The sequence below is a fragment of the Hirundo rustica genome, chromosome 25 (assembly GCF_015227805.2).
Source record: "Hirundo rustica isolate bHirRus1 chromosome 25, bHirRus1.pri.v3, whole genome shotgun sequence".
Taxonomy (NCBI): domain Eukaryota; kingdom Metazoa; phylum Chordata; class Aves; order Passeriformes; family Hirundinidae; genus Hirundo; species Hirundo rustica.
In genome coordinates, this window is record NC_053474.1 from 4,230,779 (window position 1) to 4,247,498 (window position 16,720).

Below are 16,720 nucleotides of genomic sequence, written 5' to 3' on the forward strand. Positions count from 1 at the left end.
GAGCTCAAGATTTGAGTGTAAACATCCTTGTATTTGAAAACTGTAAACATCCAGTATTTCAAAACAGAAGAGAGGGGAGGGATAAAGTTGCATTTCTAACTTGATTAAATATTCTGTTTAAATAATCTGGCTCTGTTTTTGATAAAGCTATACATGATTTTAAGTTTGACCAATGGATTAGTTTGAAAGAATTTATTGGACCTGTTTCTTCCTTTCCCCTGCACTGCAGGAGGTGGAGGAGGGAGAGAAAATCAGTTTAGTTGAGCCCAGAAAGCAGGGATGGGTGGGGGAAGGTATTGTAAGATTTGGGTTTATTTCTCATACAGCCTCCTCTTCCCTGTGTAGTTCAGCTCAGGCACCTTTAGGCTCTTCCTGAGAGTTTAATTTGCTCATCCAACACAAAACTCTTGGGATGCTGAGTGGAGTCGGGTCATTGAGGGAGGCAGAGAGCACCATGCTTGGTGCACACCTGAGCTACAGGGAGGGGAAGTCCCACCTCAGCAATAAACAGTTCCTTTGGTGCCTTCACCTTGGGAAACTGCAGTCTCACAATGTCAGAACAGCAGACAGATGGCTCAAAACCTCTTGAAAAGTTGTGTTGCAGAACTGGCAATGATGAAACTAAAGCCAGGAGGGCAGTCATCAAGGGAAAAACAGTTTCATTGAGAAATTACTTGTACTTCCTGCTCTATACAAAGCAACATTGACATGGAACTGAAACAATGCGGGACAAATCCAAAATAATCCTGCAAGTATTTAAGTACAGAAGTGAAATTCAAGGATATTTCAACACTGGTCTTCAGGGACAAATCCAGCAGTGAGGCAATGCCATGGGCAGGGGAGCCTGTGACAGCAGGGCCACACACCAGTGCTGGCAGCAGTTCTTGGCTGCTGCAGCCTGGGGAAATGGAGATGCCAAGAGGTGTTTCTCACAGAAGCCACCCCTGCAGTCCCCCTTTTATCAAACCCTGGCCACTCAAACCCCATATAGTTTGATGTCTAATTCCAGCTGCAGATCTCTCTCTCAGAATCTTTCCATGAAACAGCGAAGAGCACAGGGCTAGGTTTTGTGAAGAGCTGGTTTGCCTTGGTCAGAAAGGTTGAACCCGGGGGTTATTATGCCCCAGGATGTTAATTTAAGAGTTCATGATGCTAATACTGAGCCTTTGTTGTCCTGGCAGTCATGTGAGCAGCACAGAAGTCAGCGATCAGAAAACTGAATCTTCAAACCTTGGTTCAAACCTTCCCATGTCCAGTGAGAGTGAGTATCTCTGGAGCTCTCCCATTGTCTTTCCTTGTGTCTTTCCCTGGTACCATGCTTTTTCAACCACAAGCTTTGTCTCCTCCTTGTAATCCTTCACCTGCCCTCGCCATCAGTTGTACAGTGAACGTTTGCTGTAGTGTTTACAAAGCGTTAATGCCTGATGGTAAGGAAATACCTGTTTCTAACAAATATTTTTGTTACTGCCCCTCAGCTTGCTGTTGGGTGCTTCTGAGTGCTGCTGTGTCTTATCTGCCTTAGACATGATTCTTCTTGAGGGTTAAGTCAATATCAGTTATAATGCCTGTTGTAAGCATGTTTTATAAATCATTATCTCTACACAGCTGGTTGGGTCCTTTGTAGCAATATGCCATACACTTCATCTTAGAAATCTGAATTGTATTGAATGTCTGCAGAAAGGAAATAAACAGAGATGAAATAGGCAGGGAATACAAAGATTGCATAGTAAGTGAAAGGTGGAGTGTATCCTTCATCTTGTAAAAAGAGGGCTGGAAGTTACTAGGAAAGCCAGATTCCTGTGTGGAATTACTTTGACCTCCAATACATATTTCAAAGTGTAGGTCAGCTCATCTTAGCTAAAAGTGTGTAAGGTGTAACTTTCCATTGTAATTGATTTCATCTTTGCTATTTTAATCCATGTACCATGGTGTTGCAGGAGCGAGAAGTTTCAGCCTGGAAGACCTGCTGCCGAACTGGATATGCCATTTACAAATCCCAGAAATTGCATGCAGTGTTACTGTGGGATCTTTGTACACCGTTGCTTAATTCTTTGTATGCAATTTTATAAACATGAATTCTAGACATATCATTACTGCATAACTATTTAGATGAATATTGACATTCTTTAAAAAAAACCCTACAAATCCTAAACATTTTTGCGGGAGGGATGTGAGAACTGACAAGTGTTAAAGCCTTAAGATCCAAAAGTTCCCAGTTTGTGTTTCCTGTTGTATCCTTGTGCTACGTGGGCTTCACGCTGTGGGTAAAGGCAAACACTGAGGAGCAGGGGAAGGTGATTCATGGATCATTTGGGAGGTTCAGCACACATAGCTGATGGTTTGTACTTCTCAGCTGCTTGTGTTCACGTTACACAAAGAGAAGGTTATGGAGGTGGCAGAATACACATTAGGGTTAGAGCTGCCTGTGGGGACTGTCTTGCTTTCCTCATTGTAACTCAGGAGAGTTAACTGTGTGGTCATACAAGAGCAATAATGCAGGTCCTATATGGAAATCCCAGCTTTTTTTGAGCACATTATTGGCATTTGGATCAAATCCCAGGGCCCAGTATGCTGTTATCCGTGAGCCTGTGCTGTTTTGAAGGCTGTTAATCGAGTCACTCCAGAGGGAGAGGGAAAATGTGGTTTCTTGTAATGGTAGTGATGGGGGAGCAGGGCCCCTGGGTACGCTCTTAGCATGGATTACCTCCTGGGCAAGCCTGGGGTGCTTTGCTTTCAGAGAGGAATCAGCTGGATCCACACTGCAGCTGTGTGTGCTAAGGGTTTGGGTAATTGTGCTTCTAGATCTGAACTGGTAAACCCATGTTCTGTGCAGATACACGGGCACAGAAGTTGTAGCTCCCGGCAGTGTTCTGCACTGGGGTGGTGTCGTGTGCCAGAGAGGCTGCACGGGGCCAGATTCTGTGCTGGGCTCCTGCCCATCCTTGCTTGCCTAGTTTGATGGACAGCTGAATATTTAATCAGGTGAGCTGATGGGAATCCAAGGGGTGTTTCATGGCTCTTGGATTAAGCCATAGGAGCCCAATCCCCCATCTCCACCCCAACCTGGAGTGCTGTAACAGAGCTCTCTCACAAAAGGTGTAGCAGAGCCATGGGCAGTGCTGAGTGACAACATTTGAAACATTTCCTCCGTGGGTTGCCAGCTGAGGCACTCTGTCTTACCAGTTTCAGAGTGCAATTGCTGTGGGTTTATTCAAGCTGAGAAATGGGAACATCTGGTTGAATGTAACTACCAGATTACTTTAGAGGAATCTCTGAGCCTTGTGCACTGCAGCTGTGCTTCACTGGGTGTGTGTGGTTGAGCTGGAGCTGCTCCTTTTTACAGGAAAAACTGTTTGCTGGAGCCATGTATGACTAGAGTATGTAGGGGAAGAGGAAAGCTTGGCAAAGTGGCAAAGCAGGTGTTTGGTCTCTGCTCCAGGACACAGAAATGGTACTCTTGGTGCAGATGAAGCCCCTTTGGCAAATATGCAGGGTTTTGGGGAGGACTGAGATAAAAATTATTTTATGACAGTTTCAAAAAATTATGGTACCAGCTGATAAAGAGCGCTGTTTCACAGGGAGGAATGATGTGACTGACTGATCTACGTGCTGTGAGCTGGCAAAACATTTTTGTGCCAGTTTAACAGTGTGTTTTTGAGAATTTGCTTTGAAACAGATATTCAGGGCACTAAAACTCTTTGTAAATACTGTGTGTTGACTAAAATGTACCATGAGTATTGATATTTGTCTTTATTTGTTGGGTTTTGAGAGCACCTCTGTAATTACACAAACTATTTTTTTTTCAGTTATGACATGCACTGATTATATCCCAAGGTCATCAAATGATTATACCTCACAAATGTATTCTGCAAAGTAAGTCAAGAAATTGTTACTGAGTTCTGTAACTCTTACTTCTCTCTGAAGTAATCTTTTTATATCTTTATGCATTTCTCTAATGCTGGCAGCAGATACACATTGCTGAGGACACTGAACTTACAGAACTCACCCTTTGGCTTTAGTAGCTGTTGTTTTATGTTCACAAAGATAAATGAGGCCCTTCAAGTAATTAACACCGCAGTCTTGGTGAATAATGCACCTAATATTTATCAAATAAACAAATTGAACATAAATAAATATAAGAGGAATATAAGATTTTTCTCATCATTCACTGCGTTTAGGGATCTTTGTAGTTTTTCCTGTTGGAGCAGGATAGGGCTTGACCCCTGCTGCTTGTTTTTGTGTAGTTTCTGTGTGTGTCCCACTGGTTCTTACAGATACTGCTGCATTACAGTAGCTTCAGGGTCTGGTGTGGTGAGGCCTGGTGAGTGGGACTGACTGCTCGTGCCTGTTGGAATGGGGAGTTTGTCCCTCCCAGCTCCTGGATGAGCACTGGTGCTCTGGCATGGTGGAGGAGGGAGTTTCCCTGGTGTCCCTGCAGGAAGCTGGCAGCATCTGTTAACTCAGGAGCCTGCCTGGGGAAGCACAAGGAGCTTATTGCTCTAAGAGGACGTGCCAGTCTGAGCAGTTTCTATTTTCTGGAGCAATTTTTCAATGTGTCTTCTGGTTTGAAAGGCTGAAAGATGCATAATGTAAATAGTTCTTTCTGACTTTTGTTCTCTCTTTTCACTAAGGCCATATGCACATATCCTTTCTGTACCAGTTTCGGAAACAATGAGCCCTTACCCTGGTCAGCCTCAGTACCAAGCACTACAGCAGTCCCAGCCCTACACCATCTACCCCCAGACCACCCAGACCTACGGACTACCTCCTTTCGGTAAAGAGTGACTTTTCAAAGACTTCTCCGTGCCTGCAGTTACTGTTTTATGTCTCATTAAAAAGCCAATGTTAAGCTTAAGGTGTGTTGGAGAGGAGAGTTTGTAGGAGAGCACGTGCATAGATTAAATTGTAGATGGGTACTGATCTCTTGATGGGAGTTCAAGTTAAAAAATATTTTCTACAAGCTGTTACTTTGGATCTCCCCATGAAGTTTGCCATATGGTTCTTGGTTTGGGATCATAATTATCTCTAATTGTGGTATAGGTATGTTTGTGCAGTTTCTTTGTTAGTGAAATGGCACAACACCCCATACTACAATTTCCCTGCTTTTTCCTTTCCTTTTTGTTATCCAAGATTAAGACATTTTTATTTCATCTTTCACCAAATGAGAGCTCATGCTAAAATATCTCCAAGTTTACTGGGCAAATAATTTGCTTAATTTGCTAAAATATCTCCAAATTTACTGGGCAAACAATTTGCTTAATTTGCTCTGATAACTGAGCCCTCTTAACAGCTGTTCCAGTCTTTGCAAGTGCAGCTCTCAAAAAATGGAAGGGAGCAGAGGCTGTTTGATCCCTTAGCATGCAACACTGATGAGTGGGGAGAGCATCACATCATGCAGGGAACCTGGGGGAGCACCCTGGCTGCCTGTGGAAGTGGTGCAGTCACCACCACTTGCAGTGTTCAAAAAACATGTGGATATGGCACTTGAGGACATGGTTTAGTGGTGGACATGGTGGTGCTGGATTAATGGTTGCACTTGATGATCTTAAAGGTCTTTTTCAGCTTTTACAATTCTGTGGTTCTGAGTATATGTCTCAGGGGCTTGTGGCTGTGCTGCACAACCATATGCACTGAGCCTCTTGAAGATTTATCTGCAGTGCTAAAATCTTAGTACCTTGATGTGTGTAAGGATGAGTTTTTCTTTAGTTAAAGAATTAGATGTCTCTGAATAAAACCAGCTACATTTCTGGCTTTTGTTAGCTGCTCACAGAGCACGGGCTTTTCTAAAGGTTACAAAACAATTGATTTGTCATGATATATTTGAAAGATGGTGTAGAAAAGATAATAAATCCAGACTTGGCTTTGTTAAACATGAGTTGAATTACTAATACTGTAATTACTCTCCTCCTCACTGTGTGCCTGCACTTTGGTTTCAGTGCCTTGTTGCGCTGTTTTTTGCTGTATCTGAACGGTGGCCGATGGTTTCCTTTGCTTCATTTATTTGGTGTTTCTTGGTAGTGTGTTGTGCATGGTGCACTGAGGCTGCTTTGTGTGCTGTTGTGTGTTTCAATGTGTCTCATGTTGGTGTTTTTAAAGGCAAATATTTGTAAATATGTGGAGTGCTCTAGTGAAGTTGTTTAAAATGGTGGTTGGTTTAGACTTCCTTCTACAATTTGGGAGGGAGGGAGGATGCAGAGGTTTTGTTAGTATGTTGTGTGGGTGATTTGTTGGTGGCAGTAGTGGTGGCTATATTTGGGGGGAGTGTTCATTTTTTTAAAGCCAAAGGTTCTGGAGTGCAGAGGTACTCAGCTGCTTCAATATTATAGTCTAAATGTAACACTAGAAATTCTTCTGAAGACCTGGAAGGAGATCTGCATTTTCTGTTGACTTCAAAGGAGCTTTCATCTGTAAAATATCCAAAATGTCACCAGTTACTGAAATGTCTGGTGTGGATTTTGAGGTCTGTTGTTAAACACCTGATTTTTTAGTGTGAAATCCAGTGTTAGGAAGATGTTAAGGTCATTATTTCCAGTAATGGAGATCATACTGGAGTGGTACCTGCTGAGTCATGCTGAGAAGATGGACCTTGCATGGTTTGATGGAGAGGTGGAGGGTAGAGGATTGAACATGCACACTGCAGAGGGAATTCTGGAATTTTTTTCTGCTCACAAAATCTCCAGAGAGCAGGTGAAGGCAAACAACTTGGTCACATGCTTTACCAGCACCAGAGGGTTTGTTACAGAGGTTGGTGTGTATTTATTTCTGTGCCAGAAAGAAGGCAGCATGGGTTATCTAATTGGAACAAACCAGCGTGGAATTCAAGCAAGCTGACAAACACAAGCATAGTCTGGAGGTGGCTGAAATCAAGGTGCTCCTTTTAGAGAAGGGGTGAGCTATGCTCTTGCTGATTTGTCACCTCTTGGTGTTCAGTGCATTGTTCTGCATGGGATGCCCTTGTGGTCTGGAGAGATTTGTTTAAAGAAGCATTAAAAAAAAGAGTCGTGACATCCAGGCTGCATCTGTGTAGCTGTAAGTTGGTATTAGAAACACCATGGATGTGATGGCTTACATTAACTCAAGAAAAACCTACAAGTGGTGGGATGTCCTGTGTGGGGCCTTTAGATGTGTGCTGTGGCATTCTGTGACGTACAGTGCTGCCATTGGACACGGAAGAGTCTCGTTCCCCCTCTCACATCCTCTTCTCCATCATCCTTGAGGCTGTGCTAGTTTATGATGCTGTCCTGCAGGATGAGAGGGGAAGGACATGTGCCACCGGTGCAGGAGTGTGCCTGGCTGTATAGAAGGTAGGACATGTCTGTAACAAGACAGTCATGGAAGGCAGGGGCTGGAAGGTGCCTCAGCACATGACCTGAATCAGGTCCTGCACTGGCGCCCAGCCAGCACTGCCAACACCTCTCAGTGTGTCTGACCTGGTGCCACGCTCCCTGTGGTTATCCTGTGGCATTCAGGGTGGGTTTGTGTTTCACTCTCAGGTTGTTTGGCGCTTCTGCATGTCATGTGAGCATCACATTGTGTTGCTGTCTGATCCTTGTCCCTCTGTCTTGTGCCCTGAGGAGCTTCTGGTTATGCCCCCTGTAAAAGCTGTTCACCCATTTGGAGATGGTGGCTCTCCCTTTCCAGATTAAACACAGCTCTCACTCTCACTCTCCTTGGAGAGTCTTTTTCCCATATATTTTGTTCTGGAGTTTCTGCAATGTATCTACAGTCTTTCTTAAATCAGCCTTTCCTTTTTGTTTGTTAATTATTGAGGTTCTGGAGGTTTGAAACCTTAACGAAGACACAACTTGAGAGTCGAAGAGTCAAACCCTGGGGTGGCTGTGCAGAGGGGAGTGATTTAAGTTGGCTCATAGGTGTCAATTTGAGATCAGATATGTAAATAAATCAAAGGGCCATTGCAGAATATAATTCTGACAAAGCTGCAGCATGGAGCGACCTCTTGGAGCTGCTGCTCATGTCCAGCTTGATGGAGTCTCCCATGTCTTCTGGGTAAGAAACCTGGAGCTCATAGCCCATGGCTCAATCCTGCTGGAGTGGGTGAAGGGCTGCAGGTGGCTTCCACAGCCTTGGTACTGTTTTTGGGGTGTTTAAAAAGGAGGGTGGTCTTTCTGATGACCCTGAGCTCTGTCTGGCTCCAAACGTCCTTTGTCCCTCTGCTTTGCGCACTCCTGCTTGTTTTTAAGTAGATCCTCTCAAAATATTTCTGCTTTCTAACCAGGGTCAGGGCGAACTGTCTTTGGCTATGGCTGTAGATTTGGAGACACTCAAATGAAAGCCTGAAGAGCCCTGAAGAGTGAGGCCTGAGCTGAGCTGCCTCAGTTGGACACTGTTGGCACCTGTCGGTGCAGAGACCTCAATCCACAGCACCCAAGCTGAGCCACGTGCTAAATGTGCCCTGTACACATAATTACAGTCACTCTGCTCTCTGTGCAGTGCCCAGGGCTGTTGCAAAAGCATTCCAAAACAACAGGAAATCTGGAACAAACATTCGGATTTTTAAATACTTTTTTTTAGTTCTATATTTGCTGTTGTCAGTCTAGGAAAATTACTGACTTGTGGCTTGGTTTAAAATATTCATCCCAAAGCCCAGTGAAGTAGTGGAAGTGTTGAGCTTGGCCTTCCTAGGTCCCAGCTTTGGGCTCATTGTGTAACAGCTGATGTCACTTGCAGTGCTGTGCAGCTCAGCCCAAAATCACAGCGACTGGCAGGTCCTTTGTCTGCATGGGCAGTGAACCTTAGTGACACAAACAGATTTTTAGTTAAAAGCTTTGTGAATTAGTCTTCTTGGTGCTTTTAATTTTCTCTTTTTCAGCCATGTTGTCACCAGCTCTAATCCCTGCACAGCCTGACAACCAGTGCTTACTGTTGCCAAAATTAAACATTTTCCACGTGTCATTTGTTACTCGCTTTTGTGATGAGCAAAAAATCTTAATCTGAGGTAGGAGCATGCTGTTTGGTCCCAGCATATTTGTTTGTAACTGGTCCAATTTATCTGATTCAGGTGCACTGTGGCCAGGTATGAAACCTGAAAGTGGTTTAATTCAGACTCCATCTACAAGTCAGCACAGTGTTCTTACCTGCACTACAGGGTTAACCACAAGCCAGCCCAGCCCAGCACATTATTCTTATTCCATTGAAGGTAACTTGGCATGGTTTTTTATCTGCATCTCTCTCCACCTAACTGAGTCCAGATACCAAACTAGAGAGGCTTGCACGCTTGTCCTTGGTTTGTGCATGCTGCTTTGTGCTCTGCCTCTTTTCTCTTTGTGCCTGTGTGTTTCTGGGTTTGTATTTGCCTCGTACCTGTGTGTGCACCAGGCTGGCTCGTTGGTGCCATGCTGCTGGGCTGAACAGGGTGAAGAGCAAATGGGAAGGGGAAAGAGATTCCATGTTGTGTTCCTGCATGCTTTATTGGGAATGCTCTTGCATTTCTCTTTGTTTGTGCTCTTTAGTTTGATGTCAGGAAACGTGCTGACCGCAGTGAGATTTTTAAACATTTGTTTTTAATTCCTTCTGGAGGTAGATGGCCCTTGCATATCCCACACACCGGGTTGGTAGATCTGCTAGGAAGTGAATTTCTCAGTATAGAGCTACCATTCAAATGTTATAGTTGCTGGAAGTGCCACACCTAAGAAGGCAGATGCTGAATTTCACCAGCTTCCACAGCAGTTTTTAGGAGTGAATGTTCCAGGTAGCTGAATAATAGAATGTTGTTGCTTATGGCACATATGTGCAAATCGATGCCTTTTCTTTAGGCTGGAATTTGCCGTTTATGTTTTGGTGATGAATTGTGAAAATGTCTCTTTCTCTGGAAACTTTATGAAGCATTTTGGGAATTCATAATCTGTTTCTTGTGGAATATTTTCACAGAATAATTCAGGACTTCAGGACATTTTTAATTCAGCTTCCAGCTCAAGAGTAGTTGATACAGAATTCAGAACCACTCAGAACTTTACATAGTTGGATCTCCAAAACCTCCAAGGATGGAAATTTTGCCAGTTCCAGAACTTGTCATTATGATGAAACAATTTTTCTTTTATTGACTCAGAGCTTTCCCTCTTTCATGTTCTGACCATTTCTCTCATCTTGCTGCTGCACCACCTGCAAAAAGAGTGTGTCTGTTCTCTCACTAATGTCCATGGAGGTGCCAGCAGGCTGCATCAGGTCCCCAAAGCCACCTCCTCTCCTGGCTGGAGAGTCCTCCTGCCCTGAAATGCCCCTTGCAGGGCACGTTCTCCAGATCCCTGACTGGTTTGGCGTCTCTTTACCAGACTTACCAAATTTTATCAACGTGTTTCTTGTGCTTGAGGGGCCAAACTGAATGCCATGTGGTCTCATGAGAGCCAAGAAAAGGAGGATGATTCTTAAAATGAGCAGTGAGTGGGTTTTAGCACATCTCTCGTGGAGGAAAGTCATGTGGTATGTCATGGTACTTGCTCAACTTGCATTAGTGACAGTCAGTGGCCCAGTGTGATATTATCCTTAATTCACTTTTCACATTCATAACACGAGGAAAGCAATACTGGCAATTCTCCCTTCCTTCCAGCCTAACCCTCCTTCGCAGCAGAATGATTTACTGTGTCTCACAGCACCAGCTTTAATTGCCAAGGGTCAGGAATGGTTCAGTGACCCCTGCCAGATTTCACAGGGGTGTCCCATGGGGCGCAGGTGGGGTTGGTGGGGTGACAGACCCATGTCAGGCCTTGCTCTGTGGAAGAATTATAAAATCACAGACTTGTTTGGGCTGGAAGGGACCTTAAGGATTATCTACTTATAACCCCTCTGCCATGAGCAGGGACACCTTCCATTGGATCAGGTTGCTCCAAGCCCTGTCCAGCCTGGCCTTGGACACTTCCAGGGATGGGGCAACCACATCATTGCTCAGCATCCTCACAGCCAAGAATGCCTTCTCAATATCCCATCCATTCCTGCCCTCTGGCAGTGGGAAGCCGTTCCCCTTTGTCCTGTCCCTCCCCAGCTCTCTCTGAGCCCCTCTGGATGCTGGAAGGGGCTCTGAAGTCTCCCTGGAGTCTTCTCTTCTGCAAACTGCTCAACCCCAGCTTTGTCAGGCTTTCACACAGGAGAAAGATTTTAATCCGTGTTGCTGGGAGGATGTGTGATGTGAGAAGTTTCCCTTCAGGCTGCCCTCTGAAAGTGCACACAAGTCACCCCAAAGTGTGCAAAAGTCACTCCAATTGTGCAAATGCTGTTGCTTTTTGGAAAAACTTTTTGCAGACACGCGGGAAACTTCTCCTTTTTCAGATTTCCTACATTTCCTTCTCAAGCAGCCCACCAAGGAGTCAGGTCAGTACAGGGGTTGGTGCCAGGGAGGTGGTGGAGAGCAGAGCTGGAAGGATGGACAGAGTTGTTTCAGTAGTAATCCCTGGAATATCTGTGTTTTCTCTCCACTCAAATCAGCAGGGTGAGACACAGTTGTACAATGATGCTGACTCACTGGAGGGGAATTTCAGTGCGTGGTTCTGGTTTGGGCTCTTCGGAAATGATTGAAGCAAAGCAGATTGGGATTAAGAAGATAGGGGAGGCAGAGATGTAAAGTCTGAGGGTGAGGTCTGAAATGGGGGATAAAGAAAGGAAAAGAGTCGCAGCATCTTTAATGCAGTACTTGTGTTTGCTGGTCTTTAAACCTCAGCCCTTGAAGTCATGTTTGGCAAATTCGTGCCAAATATTTTTGCATGGTTCTGGCCCATTCACAGGTAAAAGGAAGTGGCCCCCAGTGCAGAAAGATTTGGTTCATCCGTGTGGTGGGAACTGAAATAAACTGATATGTAGCACTGTTTAGATACAGGATTATTACAAAGACCTGTTGAAGGGAGATCAGAGTTAAGATAAACAGTGAAGTTCATGTGAGGGAATGCCAAACCTTGAAATCTTTTTTCTCATTTCTTAACTTCTGTAATCAGTCTCAGTGGAGAAGCAGCCTCTGCAGAGCATTACAGATAAGAATCACCTTCTGTTTCCTCTCCATATCTCGAGAGCAGTGGTGTAGGAGTCTGTCCTCCAGAGAGCTGCTGTGCCCCAGCTGCATGGCAGGTTTGTTCAGTCAGCAGGGGCTCTCTTCTGGAGAGCTGGGCTTCACAGGGGCCTAGGAAGGGACTTTCTCTTAAGGTGATGACAGCCTTGATAGTTTCCATAGTGTGTAGTTGGAAGGAGCTTCATTTGGGAGCTGCCCCCTGTTTTGGAGCAGTTGCTGTGAGAAGTGTCTGTGACAGCTTCCTTGGCTCTCACAGCTGGGCTCCAAGTCTCTGTGGAGTGTCTTCATGGCCATTATTGCTGTTCAGTGCAGCCCTTTTGCCTTTTCCTAAGTGTTTCTGGGGCTAACTGTTTCCCTTTGTTTCTGCTTCCACAGAGGTGACACTCTTCCTATTTCTCATCTGTAAATACTGTGTATTTCTACACATCTCTTAAGATCTGTTTCTTTTGTTTTCTTAACTTTTTCGAGGCATATTTTGGATCCATTCCTCTATCCAGGAGGCACCAGGTAGTTTTGGTGTTTGCCATAGCACAACCTACACTCGTTAGGAGCTCTTGGTGGGTCCCTTTCCCTGGGGCAGCAGGACTGAAACCTTCAGAAGCTTGAGTTCTTGGGGTGAATTCTTCATGGTGGTATTTGCAGAAAATAAGGGTTTTTTCTCAGAGTGATGGTTAAGTAGAGATACTGTGAATTTCTGCAATTTCTTTACGTAAGCATCTAAATGTGATTTTTTTTTTTTTTCTGTTTTGGTTTTATTTGTGTGCAGAGGAAAGTGGTTTAGACAAGAAAATAGTTCTTGGTGGCATCTGGTTTTGTTCCTGCTGATTTAATTACTTGTTGTTATCCTTGTGAGTCCCGAAACCTCATGTTGAGGAATGTTTAATGGAGTGGCTCTGTGTGCAACCCCCCCAAACCTGCTAAAGGAGGGGGTGCTGCTCTAGCAGCCTCTTCCGTGTTTTGGGAGAACTGAATGCAGTGACATGAAGCTTATGAAACAAGTTGGTACTGACAACTACACATCTCTAAGAGTTCGTCCTGTGAGCTGGTGACAGCTTATTTCAGAAAGTCACATCCAAAAAGCATTTCTAGATGCAGGGATGTTGGGAGAGGTGCTCATTTTCTCCAGCAGGAAACACTTTTTCTGCTATTTGAAACATTCTTAATGTTTCCTTAAATATCAAATTTAATTAGACTAAAAATGCTAAGTTAGATGCAGGTTTATTTTTTTAACAGAACTGATTTAAACACATACATGTCTTTTTTCTCGATTTATTCTGATCCATTTTCAACTGCTACTGATTGATCATCAGAATGGGATTGTTGTCTTATCAAAATATGTAGTAAAGATGTAAAACCTTTTTAATTCTACACCGATTGCTTAGCAACCACTGAGGGAAAAGGTTCCTGAACCATTTGAAAGGACTGTTTTAAAGATGTACCAGCTCTCCTTTCCTGTAAACCCAACTGAAATGTGATTGGTATCAAAATACACCTCAGTCCTTCTTTGGCTGTTAGTAGTGAGTGCTGCTGGAAGCACACATGCTTGCACATTTTCCTAGTAAGTATTTATTTCACAACTTCTCGTTTCTTATGCTTTCCTAGAATATTTAATGAAATAATTCTCAATTTTGCAGCATCAACTACCAATGCCAGTCCAGTCTCTACATCCTCAACTGTTGTCAATATTTCCACATCAGCAGTAGCCAGCATCTCACAGGTAAAACTTCTTGGTAAATTTATGTGCACCATCTCCTTTACCTTTGTTTAACACATTGCTCAAAACTACCACGGAAATGTCACTTCAAATGGAGCACAGTGGTACTGGAGTTGTGGGGCTCAGTGTGTAAATCAAAGTCGCCAAATCACTCCTGCTCTCTCTTTGACCATGGTGCTTCTCCCTTTGGCCTTTGCAACAAACTCGTTTCATCTGTTCCAAGCTGCAAATTGTGAGTCTTAAAACTGAGATCTCTGCAAGAGAGGAAGAAACAATTCATCCATTTTGAGAACTAAACCTTCAGGGAGGATTAGAGGTGGATGTTTTTTGGATGCCTTTGTTCTCCCTCAGCAAAAATAGGAAATGAGGTTGTACACAAACAAAACCCCAACCCAATAAAGTAAGGTGTGCATTTTGATGGCAGACTAGAACAAAATGAGGCAGCCCTGCAAGCTAGCAAAGACCATTTACCCCTACCTTTCTCCTCTCTGGGTGGTTAACTGCCATTCTGAGTACTTGGATATACAAAGGAAGCCTTCAGTGTCCAGTTTTTCAGAAAGAGAATACAAGGGAGTGTGGAAGGTGCAATGGATGCACAAAATGGGTGCGCAAAAATCCTTCTGTGCTTATGCTGTTGCTTTTTAAACATAAACTGGTTTGGAACCATAAGGGGAAAAAAAAGGTTTTCTTTTAGTATTTCAGACCAAGGTACCTGATTGACAAACACAAGCTGCTCTTCAAGGGAATCAAGAGTGGATCAGAGTGGTGTGATGTTGTGACATTTGGAGTTGCTGCTTTTTTTACTGTCAGTAGCAGAAGTTAAAATCCTCAAGCACAGCTCCAGGTGCTGAGTGGTCTCCTAAATGAATTAAGTAGTTTTTATAAATGGATACCTTCCAGTATGCAGAATTATTGCTTGATGAAGTCAGGACATGAGTAAGGGCATTTATTCTGTAGTTGTGCCCTCAATGAGGCCCAAGGTCACTTTCTGTCACTGTCAAAGGCAGAAAGTCAAATGCAAGACAAAACCACACGTTCCAGAGCACAGAGTGCACTGATGTCTTGGCATCCACTCAACTCCCCTGTTACTGTCACTTCATTAATTATGAAATAATCTTTGCAGACACTGGAAGCAGATGAATACCCTGTGATCACTGGTCTCCTCTGCAAAACCAGCCTGTGCAGGGGCCATTGGGCAGCCAGAGCTCTCAGCCCTTTTTGGGGATGTCTTACATATGCAGAATGAAACACCATAAAGTCAGACTGTGCTCTTGCTGGGATTTTTCTTGGACAGGATATTCTAATACAAAAGTCATCCTGGTTCAGAGTGTTTTCTGGGTGTGGGATCTTACCATCGCTAACTCTTTCCTCCGACAGGAATATCCCACGTACACCATCCTTGGCCAGAGTCAGTACCAGACCTGTTACCCGAGCTCAGGCTTTGGAGTGGTGCCACCAGCAGACAGCAACACGGAAAGTTTGGCATTAGCCAGCACCACGTACCCAGAGGAGAAACCAAATGCCCTGGTGGCAGCACGGGCGGTGCAGAGACCTTCCTCCGGTGAGGCGGGGTCTGTAAAACACCTCTGGGCAGGGAGCAGGGGTCTGTAAAACACCTCTGGGCAGGGAGCAGGGGTCTGTAAAACACCTCTGTGCAGGGAGCAGCTGTGGGGAGACAGCTCCAAAGGCACCTGCAGCATCTTCTCCTGCTGGGCCTCGTGGGACACTTGCCTTCCTTGTCACCCTGGCCTCACTGGTGTGCAGAGTGTTACGGTGGGCCAGCCAAATTTATGTATCAGAAGCCTTTGCTGCTGCCATCCCAGAACACCTACCCTGGACTCTGTGTGCCCCAGGGAGCGGGAGTGCTCTGAACACCTGGCTGCAGGAGGGGGTGTGCTCTTTCCCTAGGGTGTTCTTACCAGTAGCACAACAGGCACCATCACATGTCCTGTCGGTCACGGTCGTGCTGCTTGGCCAAGGTTGTGTCTCCAGGGCCAACATCATCGCTGTTATTCTTTTATATTCAACTGTCTGTTAAATAAAATAGATATAGTTGAGTAGTGGAGTAGTTCCAGGGTAGTGAAATGGCTGCAGGGTTCCAGGCCTTAGGGTGGAGGGTGCTGTGCTCTGGCTTTGCTCTGCAGGCAGCAGCTCTTGCAATAGCTGTGTTCTAGGGGATTGAATTGAGGAGATGGAGCTGTTTTGAAATGATGGGACAAAGAAATTGTGGTTTATGTTCTAATCAGGGTTCCACTACTGTGCATCCACATAGTACAGTAAAATCTTAGCTTTTACTAAGATGGTTTGTGGCCAATGCTGTATTGGTGTTTGTTTGGAGACACAAGGGGATAGAGCTGTTTGATTTCTTTCTTCCAGATTCATCCACAAGTCCTTTGCTACCAAGAGCAACAGCAAGTAAAGAGTTAGATGAGCAAGCAAGAAAAAACATCCCTGGGAAAAACAGAGGGAAGAGGAAAGCAGATACCTCCTCCTCACAGGACAGTGAACTGGAGGTAAGTACTGATCTTCTTTTCTACAGGTAGCATTGCAGAACAGTGTGGCAGTGAAAATTCTCCTCCCTTTTTTTGATTCCATCCCCATGGAAATGGAAGGTGATTATAGAATGGTTTGGGTTGAAGAGACCTTTCAGGGTCATCCAGTCCAATCACCCTGCAATGAACAGGAGCATCTTCAAGCAGATGTCAGGTCACTCAGGGCTCTATGCAACCTGGTCTTGAATGTTTTCAGGAATGGGGCATCCACCACCTCTCTGGGCAGCATGTGGCAGTGCCTCACCACATTAATTATAAAAAACGTCTTCTTTACATCTAGTCTAAATTTACTCTCTTTGAGTTTAAAATTGTTCCCCCTTGCTCTATCACTGCAGGCTCTAGTAAAAGGTCTGTACCCATGAATTCAAATTGAGAGTAAGTTTAGATTAGATATTAGGAGAAAATATCTTCCCTGTGAGGGTGGGGAGGCCCTGGCACAGGCAG

General features: G+C 44.5%; 1 protein-coding gene across 6 annotated transcripts in view; it reads left to right on the plus strand.

Annotated features, from left to right (window-relative positions):
- EYA3 (EYA transcriptional coactivator and phosphatase 3) overlaps positions 1 to 16,720 on the plus strand; it is a 44,481-nt gene that overhangs the window by 16,613 nt on the left and 11,148 nt on the right. For 2 of the 6 annotated variants that reach the window (XM_040086382.2, XM_040086381.2), the window contains 7 exons: positions 1,182 to 1,261; positions 3,807 to 3,873; positions 4,632 to 4,774; positions 9,020 to 9,157; positions 13,645 to 13,727; positions 15,102 to 15,285; positions 16,101 to 16,237. In XM_040086382.2, the coding sequence (XP_039942316.1) occupies positions 1,182 to 1,261; positions 3,807 to 3,873; positions 4,632 to 4,774; positions 9,020 to 9,157; positions 13,645 to 13,727; positions 15,102 to 15,285; positions 16,101 to 16,237 (832 nt within the window). The remainder of the gene's footprint in view (positions 1 to 1,181; positions 1,262 to 3,806; positions 3,874 to 4,631; positions 4,775 to 9,019; positions 9,158 to 13,644; positions 13,728 to 15,101; positions 15,286 to 16,100; positions 16,238 to 16,720) is intronic. The other 4 variants (XM_040086383.2, XM_058423545.1, XM_040086384.2 and 1 more) reach the window with 4 other exon arrangements.